The sequence below is a fragment of the Polyergus mexicanus genome, unplaced genomic scaffold (genome assembly GCF_030449975.1).
Source record: "Polyergus mexicanus isolate NDT 795.1 unplaced genomic scaffold, iyPolMexi1.0 SCAF_5, whole genome shotgun sequence".
NCBI lineage: Eukaryota > Metazoa > Arthropoda > Insecta > Hymenoptera > Formicidae > Polyergus > Polyergus mexicanus.
This window is the reverse complement of record NW_027223325.1, coordinates 5,187,715-5,200,672: the sequence shown is the minus strand read 5'-3', so window position 1 is coordinate 5,200,672 and position 12,958 is coordinate 5,187,715. Positions and strand designations below refer to the sequence as shown.

At 40.0% G+C, this 12,958-nt stretch overlaps 1 protein-coding gene across 1 annotated transcript; it reads right to left on the bottom strand.

Annotated features, from left to right (window-relative positions):
• Positions 1-6,900: 6,900 nt before the first annotated feature.
• On the bottom strand, positions 6,901-10,741 carry LOC138933295 (uncharacterized). Its single transcript, XM_070295895.1, is given in 4 exon segments — positions 6,901-7,139; positions 8,632-8,780; positions 8,914-9,209; positions 9,212-10,741. Coding segments are annotated over 4 exon segments (2,214 nt in total).
• Between the last annotated feature and the right edge of the window lie 2,217 nt (positions 10,742-12,958).

Below are 12,958 nucleotides of genomic sequence, written 5' to 3'. Positions count from 1 at the left end.
TCCATGCTTGCGTATTTCTTTCTCGGACATTACTCGTGTTTTATCGTCAAAATTTATCACTTTGATTACCGCGAGAGATTCGACTCTTGGCGAAAGAGCAGCCGCTACAGCTGTTTGGGCGGCTATGAAGGCAAAGACAAAATTCGGTATGGGGCTGAAAACAAAAAAATCATCGATGAAGAAAAAGACTGCGAAAAACGAATACTTTCTATAGCGAAGCGCGGTGGTATCTTACCAATTTTACAATTATTGGGAGTTCTCGGTTCGTTGGCTGGCGGAGCAGCGGGAATCGCGAAGGCGATGAACGATAGCAAGGCGACGCAACGTCAGCTCGAAGAAATGCAGCGTCATAATCGCGCCATGGAAGGTCACGGACTTTATCTCGCTCCATACAAGCGTGGACGAGTGTTCTCAACAGCAGCCAAGAAAAAAAAATGTCAAAATAAAAATGCCTGCCGATGTAACAACCAATGTACAATTGGAACAGCTTGCAAGACGTATGCATATACAATTTTTTAGAGGTGTTTTCATGCGCAATAATTTACCGATAAACGGTGTACGACGAAATGAGAGCGGTATCGTCAATTTGGATGACGTCGATGGTTCCGGTACTCATTGGGTTGTAATGGGCGTATGCAAAGAGGGCGTATGCAAAGAGGGGAGATCGTGTAGTATATTTCGATAGTTTTGGAAATCTGCGACCGCCCAAGGAATTAGTGCGATATTTTGGACAGAATGTTGCAAATATAGAATACAATCACACGGCCTATCAAAATTATAATCAAAGTATTTGTGGACAATTGTGTCTTGGATTTCTTCAAACGGTCGATGATCGATATAAATTTAAAGCCTGACAATTCACCATCGCGACTCAGTATTCGTTTAACAGTTTTCCAGCATGTCATTTACACTTACGTTGACCGGCAAGAGTAGCGCGCTTGCTGTAAGTTACTTTCCGGCTATAGATTTAGACGATGGCGATTACGAGCTTGGTTTAACGGACTTTGAAACGTATCATACGATATCGAACGTGAATTCTTGGAATAATAAATTTTATTTTGATAACGACGATAAGGAAATTACGATTCCCGAGGGATCGTACGAATTACACGCTATAAACGAATATCTCCACATGCAATTTTACGACATCGACGCGTAGTTGATTCCAACGATATTGTTGATGACGAATAACACGATGAATATCCAATAACGCTTCGCGCTAATCATAATACGCTAAAATCTGAAATCAAATGTGTCTATAGAATAAATTTTAGTAAACCGGGCAACGTTGGATCGTTGTTGGGATTCTCGTTGAATCGTATATTACAGCCTCGGAAATGGCACGAATCGGATGTACCGATAAATATTATTAGCGTAAATATTATTCGTATAGAATGCAACGTAACCACTGGCGCGTACAGCAATGACAAGCGCGTACACACGATACATGAATTTTCACCGAGCGTGCCGCCAGGATATAAGATATCGGAAACGCCAGCACAAATCATTTATCTATCGATCGTCGCACGGAGCATTACTGATTTAACGATACGCATTGTTGATCAGGAAGGACATTTGCTCGATTTTCGAGGAGAGGAAATTACCGTAAGATTGCATATACGGCGGCGGCAAAAATAAAGCGTTTGACAAATGAAATGCTTGTGTTGAACGGAAGCACGGAGCACGCGAGAGACAATATCTTTGCGAGGGACAATATTTTTGCGAGAAGGCGAATGACTGCTGTATCGTTTGACAATAATCAGATATCTGGTTACGCTAAAAAGAAGCTCAGCGCGTTGAATCACGAGTTTTTAAAATCATTGGGATTCGTCGTACGAAATACATAACAATATGATTGACATCTTGAATATCGGAGATGAGCCGATCTTTGACGACCGTATCATCAAGATTGAGACTTATACGTACAATCCATACGCCAACACAACGCTTGGATATAGCGACGAGATACGGATACCGATACAGCATCAAGATTTGTACACGTTACCATGTCAAAGTTTTCTATACGTCGAAGGAAAGTTGATGGTGCGTAAAGTAGCTGAAGAGGGAAGAGTGGTATTGGGAAACAATTGTGTCGCGTTTATGTTTGATGAACTACGATATGAACTCGACGGTGTGGAGATTGACCGCAGCAGAAACGTTGGAATAACTTCCACGATTAAAAACTATATCTCTCTAACAACCGAGAAAGGGTTGTTGGGGATAAAATCTTGGGGAATGCTGCGTGGAATATGTCACATAATGCTGTTGAATCTTACTTCAATTTTTGCGTGCCGCTAAATATACTATTGGGTTTTTGCGAAGATTATAAGCGAATTGTGATCAACGCTCGTCACGAATTATTTCTGATACGTTCGCGCAACGACAACAATTGCATATTTGGACATGCTTCGACTGAAGCTGATATCGAATTATTCAAGATACAATGGCGTATGCCACATGTAATATTGAGCGAGATCAATAAACTATCCTTGCTGCGCGCGTTGGAAAGCGGGCGATACTTGAATATCAGTTTTCGCTCTTGGATCTATACGAATTTCCTCTATTGCATAATACGACCAAGCATTCGTGGACCGTGAAAGCCGCCTCTCAGCTGGAGAAGCCGCGATACGTGATCTTTGCGCTGCAGACTGGTAGAAAAAATGCTGTGTTAAAAGATATTACTACATTCGACGACTGCAAATTGACCAACGTTAAACTCTATCTAAACTCGGAATTTTATCCCTACGATGATTTGAATTTAGATTTCGATAAAAATAGATTCGCCCTCTTGTTCGATATGTACTCTCGTTTTCGCAAATCTTATTACGGGTGTGATAATGATGATGTGCTATTAAACATTTCAAAATTTCTACATTGCGGTCCTCTCGCAGTTATCGATTGCTTGCGACAAAACGAGTCTGTCAAAAATTCCACCGTGGACGTGAGATTAGAGTTTGAGTGCAAGGAGGATATACCGACAAATACTACCGCCTATTGTCTCATCTTACACGATCGCGTTGTCGAATATTGTCCATTGACCAACGTAGTTCGTAAAATTACCTAAATCAGCAAATATCCCCTTCAATGTCAAAATATATAAAGATTGAGATTTTGGCGATCGGCAACAGTCGTACATCGTTCTTGCAATCGTACGGTAATATTATCAGCATGATCGCGCCAACGTTTGTGGATCTGCAGGGATTCATTATCGGGAGAAACTTTGTCGTGAAGGAAGTAGCGATATTGAGAAATGGATCTGTTCTCTCTCATTACTTTTTTGCAAGTCCCGTACCATGGCGTGCGCTTACAAAATCTGAGAGATGTCAAGCTTCATGGCTAATCGGACATCACCATGGACTTCAATGGGAGGATGGAAACATTCCATACAGCTTCGCTAGGCGTTTGATTACGAGAGCTATGAAGGGTGCGACGGAAGAGAAAGATGGAGCATCTCCTATCGTGTACGTTAAAGGATGCGAAAAACGAGAATGGTTGGTCGATATACTTGACGATGATGCGAGAAACGACGTTATTATTGAGACCTTGGATGCGGATTATGAAGATATCACTTCGTTAAATAAGCTAGATGTTACTAATACTATGCGCTGTGAAAAACATTTGAAAAATTGCGCTTTACAAAATGTATTTAAAATATTCAATTGGTGGACGAATCATCATAAAGATTCACCCAAACATTATTTAGAATAAACTACTGTTAAAATATATTTTATTCTCTCTTATTCTTCCCTTTTCCTCTTTCATATCCCAGTATGCGAGTATTAAATTTCAGTACGTGACGTTAGATAGCGGCGTCAGACACCTTATCAGGCTACGGATGTTACATTTCAGTACAAGCACATAGACTTTAAATATTTGAATGGTGTATAAATAATTGTTTTGTCGTTTAATTGTCGTTCGTTAGCCGTTCAATAGTCGTTTATAGTCATTCGATTGCCGTTCGATAGCTGTTCGATAGCCGTTCAATAGTCGTTCAAAGCCGTTCGATAGCCGTTCAAAGCCGTTCGATAGCCGTTCAATGACCGTTCGATAGTCGTTCAAAGCCGTTCAAAAGCCGTTCAATGGTCGTTCAAAGGCCGTTCAATGGTCGTTCAAAGCCGTTCGATGGCCGTTCGATAGCCGTTCAATGGCCGTTCGATAGTCGTTCAAAGCCGTTCAAAAGCCGTTCAATGGTCGTTCGATAGCCGTTCATAGCCGTTCGATTGCCGTTCGATAGTGGTTTACATATTATAATATATTATTCATATTTAAAAGGCTTTAGATATTTGCTCGTGAAAACATGCTAACTTTTGTTTTCTTATCAAGAGTTGACAGTAAGCGTTCTTCGTAAGTGATACATCTCCTACTATAAAATGTTTGAGACAATGTCTATCCCGTTATGTTCGTCACAAAGTGTTTGACAGTCAGAAGTGAGTGACTTTAACTTAAAGAACGACGAATAAAAATGTTTCGTCTTAATCTGGTAAGTAGTGTTCAGTGTTTTGGCACGTGTATGCGACATTATGTGTGATATGTATTAATTAATAATATATTTCAGTTCGTGCAAATTGATGTCATCCACCGCCGATACATGCGGTGGATGAGAGGAAATTTGCGTTGGGCGCACGCAAGCTTGTGGGGTGACACTCGCAAAGCCCGCGAGTGTGCATGCGTGCACTCAACGCAGTACGAGGACATTTTTTATTTACGGCCTCTTTTCGGCTTGGAGCCGTATGAAGAAGAGGAGAATTGGGAGACGGAAGAAGAGGAAGAGGAAGAGGTGTCAGATGAGGAAGAAAATTTAGAGGAAGAGGTGGAGGAGGAGGATTGGGAGGAGGATTGGGAGGAAGAGCTTGCGGCTCCAGGAGGATAATGTTGTGACGTTTCACCTTTCCCGTACGCCGCGGATCAAGGCTCGCCGGTGCCAGGATTCGGGAGAAGGGGGAAACTCCAACTTACTTTACCTTCGGGTGATCGGTTTAAACAAGTCTTTTTATTCCAGCGGTTATTACAAAAGATATTTAACACTACGGGGTGTCGCGGGGCCCTCAATGTAATTCCAACTGCCTGACTGCCTTATCCTTAAAAGGACGGGGCGTCGGCGTTCTCGGCGGTCTATCCTTAAAAGGACTGACGCTCCCGTAGTAGTTTGAGGGCCGTGGGTGAAGATAGAAACGGCGCGACACTGACGGGAATCCTAAGGTCTAATTAACTCTCTAGTCGCGGTATGTACAATGCGGTCTTATAATACGAACAGGTCGCGGTATATATACAACCGGTGCTAGAATCTATCCGGGCGCGGTCTTACTGATTACGGTATAGGTACAGCGGTATTACAATGTATCGGGTCGCGGTATATGTACAAAGCGGTACTGGAAGCTACTAGAACGCGGAGACCGAAGCGGTCTTACGATACAAACGGTCTTACGGTATAACGCGGTGCGAACTTATCTACTAGTAGGATGTGACCTGGTTTAACGCGGGGTAGGATGCGCCGTCCCAGCAACCGGGAAGCCCGGCATAACCACGGGTAGCCCGTGACCTGGTTTAACGCGGGGTAGGATGCGCCGTCCCAGCAACCGGGAAGCCCGGCATAACCACGGGTAGCCCGTGACCTGGTGTAACGCTAGGTATCAGGGTGCGCCGTCCCAGCAACCGGGTAACCCGGCATAACTACGGGTAGCCCGTAGCCTGGTGTAACGCGGTATAGGTTTCGGATCTGGAGTTGTACGAGGTAGGACTCGGGATCGGGAACTGGTAACGCTACGTTTGCCGGAGCGCCTTATATACCGGCGGCCGGCCTCCCACTCACGCGAGTCGGCGCGTGGTGGGAGCGCGTGGTGGGGCGGCCCCACGGTGGGGCCGCGACACGGGTGTGGAAGTTTAGGGGCGCCATAGGCGCCGAGCCTCAAAATTGCGGGCGGCTGGTCGGCCCGCGAGGCTGGTAACGGTATCGTTACAATGTAAGTATCTATTTAAAAAAATATTATATTAATATAAATTTAATTTTTAATATTTAATATTTTTCTGTTTCAGAAGGAGCGCCGCCTATATATATATATATATATATATATATATATATATATTTATTATTATTATTTTTATTATTATTATTTTTATTTTTATTTTAACACACACACACACACACACACACACATTGTAATATACACACAATTATGAAATAAACTTATTATTATTATAATTGTAATTAAAGTATCAATTATTTCTACACCTTCTTCTTTCCTTTTCCTACATGCATGCCTCGCGCTATCTCATCGGTACATGCATGCCTCGTGCTATCTCTCTTTATCTCTTTCTCCCGCGAACGTCATCCTTTTCCAACACCAATGCGGACGCTATCGGGCAAATGAACGGTGTCCAAACGAACGGTGGGCAAATGAACGGTGTCCAAACAAACGGTGGGCAAATAACGATGTCCAAACGAACGGTGTCCAAATGAACGGTGCGCGTCTTTCTGTGTCCAAACGAACGGTGTCCAAATGAACAGTGTCCAAGTGAGCGGTGTCCAAGTAAACGATGCGTATTTTCTTATGTGTCCAGAAGCTACTGTATCCAAAATTACTGTGTCCAAATGCACTGTGTCCAATTGAACCGTGTGCACAATCTCGTGTCCATTTGTAACGTGTCCATTTGCACCGTGTCCAATTGTACTGTGTCCAAGTGAAGGCCACTCTTCTTAACACGGCTACTTCTTTCGCGACGAATTTTTCGTTAACTATCAAACCTTGAAGATCGACGAAGATCGGCGCGTCCATCGTCGTTGTTAGCGATACTCGAAGTGTTTCCTTCTAGATTTTTTTCTAAGCGCTTTATTCTTTCTCCGTACTTTTTCGAATATCGTCGCGCTTACACGATTCTGCGCACGACGTTAGTGAGCGGATTCTACTCTACCACTCGATCGTGAATGATAAGACAGTAGACTGTGGTATTAGAGGGGATGTTCTCCTTGCAGTCGAACTCTATGCGAACGTCCACGGTGGCGCTCTTGATCGATTCGTTCTGTCGAGAACAGGCGATGACTACGAGCGGGCCGTGAGTTAAGGCTCCTGAGTAGTCGCCGTAAAACTCTGAGTTGACGGTGGCGACATGGGAATAAAGATGCTGCGGTAGAAATAAGAACCCTGTTCAAAGACTTACCATATAAGTAAATTATGTTACGAATTGGTCAAAAAGTTCAATCGATGAAATGAAATAATAAACATTGTCAAATTTGTGTTACGAATTGGTCAAACAGTTCAATCGATGAAATGAAATAATAAATATTGTTATATGAAATAATAAATATTGTCAAACATTGAGGCTCTTGGGTATTCGCCGCGGCCATATGGGAATCGTGATGTCTGAAACGAGAATGACACGTTAAGAATTCTTGCATGTTATTTTTAAATAAAAATATATTTTTGATAAAACAACACTACAGATCGCTTTAGCACACTTGCACAATTGTCCGAAAACTATGTTTTTCTCTTGACAGTTAATAAACAACCGTAAAATGAGTGTTATACGAAGCATATATGCTTTTAGCATAGTTTATGAATAATTTTACAAGTGTGCTAAAGCGATGTGTAATGTTATTTCATCAAAATATCTTTTTATTTAAAAATAGCACGCAAGAATTCCTAACGTGTCCTTCTCGCCTCTGACGTTGCGAGTCCCATGGCCGCGGCGATTACTCAGGAGAATCTCAAGAATTGAATTCTTCCTTTTATTGTTGTGTGTGTGTGTGTGTGTGTGTGTGTGTGTGTGTGTGTGTGTGTGTGTGTGTGTGTTTTCCTTACTCTAAAATTCTTTAAAATTGATAGTTTCACAAAATACTTTGAAATTATTTTCTTAGATATATACAATATTAAATAATTTTAAATAATTTCAGTTTTTAAAATTATTACAAAAGTTTTATAATTACAGTGCCAATAATATATTATTGTATATTACAGTATAACTATTACTCACGCATGTACACATAATTTTTAAACCTTATAATCGTATAATCATTACCTTAAATTATTCAGACGAGTACAAGTTGGCTTCATGGGGTTTTAGATGCTACTTTGCGAATGCATTAATGATATGATATATTCAGTCTACAAGTTATTATCGTGAATTTAAAGTCCTCAATACTTGATGTTTTTAACTTTTAAATGGAATTTTATAAAAAAGAATCTCTGTGCAATATATCTAATTTACTTGTGTTGCTTCCTTTTTAACAATTTTAAAAATTAATAAACTTACTGGATATTAGATATCCTCCTGTAGTACAGATGGATTGCAATCATATCTATCCATTAGAGAATAGCTATTTTGTGAACTCTAACGGTAAGATATAAATGCACCCATATGTATATATAGGTAGTAATTTGTACGATTTTTTATATGTACATAGTGTACAAAATTACATTAATGTTTACTGTTTGTTAAATAAAAAATGTTACTTTTATGTCAATTTAGATAGCAGCGTTTTTGTTATGTGGTAAGATTTACTGCGCTAAGCGCAGAATGCAGGTGAATGAGTAGAGCTTATTATTTCATTTGTATATTATAAACTGCGTTAAACGCAGAATGCATTTTGATAGTGATAACTGCGTTTAACGCAGAATGCATTTTGATAGTGATTACTGCGTTTAACGCAGAATGCATTTTGATAGTGATAACTGCGTTTAACGCAGAATGCTTTATGACAATAATCATTGCGTCTAGCGCAGAATGCATTATGATAATAATCACTGCGTCTAGCGCAGAATGCATTGTGATAATAATCACTGCGTCTAGCGCAGAATGCGTTTTAACATTATTTATTTTCTAATTCAAATTTGTTCTTCATTTTAATGTTATTTTAATGCTTGTCTTCTAATATTTCCATATGAATTTGTTGTTTTTTCTTTTTCTATCACTTTTTGCCTTTTGGCTTCAATTATATATTCGGGTTCGCGGATTGGCATATTTCTCTCCACTCTTGGATCAAGTAATTCTGGTAGTATACAATCTTCATAAAATTGTATTAGTTTAGAAACCATATTTTCCGTCCAGAAGATATCATCACGTATAATCTTTTCCATTTTTAATCCTAATGGTGTCCACAGCGCGAAAATGCAATACTGTCGCTGCGTAATATGTAATTGCCCTTGTATTTGATAATAATATAATATATGATTGCGTTTCATTTCTTCATTTTTTTCATTATATAACGATTTTTTTCATTATATAACGATTGCAAATTCGAAACATTTGTTGCAATCGCATCTTCTGGTGTTAAGAATCGTGCTGCGAAAGGACATTTTATCTCCACAATTCCATCATCTTCTATTAATCCATCTGGCGAAGCGCCTAAAAATGGTATTTCTGAATCTATAAACAATCCGCAACGCTTTATATTAATATTCAGTGCACTTTCAATGCTTTCGCGTGCAACATCCTCGTATTCTTTCCCGTGTTGCACCGATTCCACATTTAGTTGTTGTGGGTATATTATGGATTTTACTCTTGATGCGCAAGAAGTACTCTTTCTCATTTTACATATATGTCCAAAATGAGAGGCACTGATCATTTTTGTGCGATAATATCGCCAAATACCAGTTGCTGCTTGTTCTTTAGTTTCTTCTTCTATATCTACTCTCTTCATTTGCCAATCTCGCAGCATGTGCATGTGTTGCACTTTTCTTAATTCTACTTCGGCTGATGTTGCATCAGGTTTATCAGCCTGCGGACCATAATCTCTGTCTGCCACTGCACGTTTTATATTCCGTTGAGTCAATCGTTTTGGCGTGTTACGTACACTTATCTTTTTGTTAGTTTCCAATTGCGTTGCTATTTCTGCCGGTTTTGTTCCAAGAACGTAGCTTAGATGACTTATAGGCTTGCCAATGTTAAATGTGACTACTGCAGCATTACAACACGTTTCGTATGATCCCCTTAGACCGAAATTTATTCTTTTTCCACCAATACATTTTGATATAACAGAGTTAAAAGTTTCCACTCTGTTACTGTCTTTATTCTGCAATAAACTTTTGGCATTCCAACTAATATATTTTAATGCAGTCTGCAGCTTTTCATACAATCCACATTTTTTCAATTGTAGAATATAATTTTCTTCATTTTCTTTCTGTGATCCATTGCAGAAATATCCTATTTTTGCGCATTCATTATGCTCGCCAAAAACGTGACTTATTATATTATCTAGATCTATTTTTAGAGATGTAATCTTTTGTTGCATTGTATTTTGCTCCTCTAAACGGTACTTCACAGCTTTTGTCACAGTTGTTCTAATTCGAAGTACACGATTATCAAAAACATTTTTTAATTTACCAAAACGTCCCTTTGTTTTCGCTATTTCTTTTATCTTTGATGCCAAATTGCGCAATAGATGATTTCGACACTCTATTTTTTCTATGAAGACATTGGGATATAGATTTGCCTGTATAATTTTTTTATATACGCTGCTATCTCCGTCCGCTATATATGTAGAATAAATTAATCCACGCTTTTCTATGCTTGTTTTAAATTCTTCCACAATCGCGTCTGCTTCCATGCTTGTTAAACTGCAATCTCTATTCCAATTTTTATAACATTTATGACTTGCAGGTTCTTTTTTAAGCTTCTCTGTTTTTACACAAACTGCACAATATTTATTTCTTACAGACATGTGCAGCACTTTGCCCGTTCGCGCACCGCATATTGTGCCTACACCTGATAAAGAATCATACCTTCCTGTTCTGTATGATCTTTTCATCCAGCTTCCGTCACCTATCACTGCTCTATGTGGTATTCCATTTATTATATCATTGCGTTGTAATGCTAACTCACGTTCTTCATTCGCAGCTGCATTCATGCTTTCTTGAGCAACTTTTGCGAATGCCTCAGCAGCAGTTTCATGTGCTTTTTCGTACGTTTCTTTGCCATACACTTAATATTCATAGCAGCGCAGCTTTCTTTTAACTGTGTATATCCTGCACCAGTTAGTATAGTGCCAGCCACAGCCCCTATATTTACATCTAGACTTTCTTCAGGAGGCGGCTCACTCCAAATAGAACTTTCAAAATTGCACATTCGTTATTTGAAAAAGAATTGATTTTTCAGTCCGTGCGCATGGGCACCGATAAATATTAAGTCGCGAAAATTGCATTCTATTCCGCGGCAGTGGTTGTCAAAGAACCCCGCACTAATCATATGGAAAATCTGTCCCGGTCAAATCAATTGGTTTTTACATATATTGTAGCTTATGACCTACTGAACAAAAGATGTAATGGGCACAAGCTCAATAATGGACAGTTATCGAGTTATAACCAGTCAAACATGAAAAATTCGGACTGCCGAATAGTCAAATCTCGGAAGGTATTGATTTTTTTGAAAAATGTTTGAAACAAACATAGTAGAGTTTTACAAAATCTGTTAGTTGGTGACATTATTTGTGAATTTTGAATGACCTTGAAAAGCTCCGTGAACAAAAATCTTCCACAAAAATGCCTATTTTTTATTATATTCGTATAGCTAAATTCGAGACGTTTTCAAAATATTTTTGATGAACCTTTTTTCTACTAAAACTTCTTGAGAACTAATATACACGATTTACCATCTCTGGTTATGAGCGTAGAGTTATGTGTAGAGCGCTCGATTCACGATTCCGTAATGCTACAAAACATCAAATAATTGTGGTATCTTTATTTCTCATATACTACATCTATTTGACGCGAGTATATTGTTGCGCGGTATAGTTACATCAATACGTCTTATCGTTTCGGCGACCGGTAGACGACTCCCGCTCCGAATCGTATTAGCGACAGGCCCAACACGCACACGCACGCGGTCGAGGCATGTCACCTGTATGTCGATCACGTGATTGAGCGTTCTCAATACTCCCAGAATCTAGATCCCACACTCGGCCATCCTGGTCAAGCATCTGTCCTCAGATGCGCTCGTTACATTTCCTTCGTCGGAAAACTCGTCATCATAGGGGATCCAAGGTTTCATATACTCGGCTACCGTTACGGTCTGTCTGGGTCCCTCGTGCTCGCCGATCCTTTCGACGATGTATCGGTCATTGCGTAGGACTTTTGTAATCCGATATGGGCCAAGGTATTTCCTTGCAAATTTTAATCCTGGTTTCATTTGTGTCCTCTTAATCGCGACTAATTCGTCCCGATCATAACGCCTCGCATCCCTTCTGTTTTTATTAAAGCTTCTTCTATTGTCCCGCTGAATCTTCATAATATTTTCTTTGGCCTGTCTTCTAATTTCGTCGCGTCCTTCCTGAAACATTATTATCCATTCGTTTTCGATTATTTCTCTTATCTCCGGATTACTTTTGAGTCTCATGTGTGTTCCAAACATTAAATTAAACGGTGACGCACGAGTGCTTCGACTGGGCGTCGCATTGAGATACTTCTGTGCCACGTCTAAATATTTGTGCCATTCTCCCGGACTTGATGCGGACAATCGCCTAGGCCGCTGATATACAGGTTCATCGTCTTTTAAAATTAATTTCATGCTTACATCGACCGCGCGCGTCGCAACCGGCTTATCATTTTCAATCATTCGTTCTACATCCCATCTATATTCGTCATTAACAATACACGTTACATCAGTTTCATTCGCTTCACGCACGTCATTAATCATAAAAATTTCCGGCAATTCAGAATCGCATGTAATATCGTCTTTGAGCTTTGAAATTGTGATTTTACCTTTCTTAATATTCGTCTCTACGGTGTCCAAGAAATCATTTCCGATTAACAGATTATGCGATATCAGCGGATCCGCTACCACATGCACCGTCATCGGATACGAATGGCCGTCTATCCCTACTTCGCTACGGAACTTACCGAGTGTTCCGCCTATGCCCGAGCCAATACCGCGAAATCGAGTTTTGTCACCTTGCAGAGGCGGCGCGCCTACCTCAACGTAACTCTGCTCGCGCATTAATGTTAGATCGCTACCCGAATCAATCAACGCA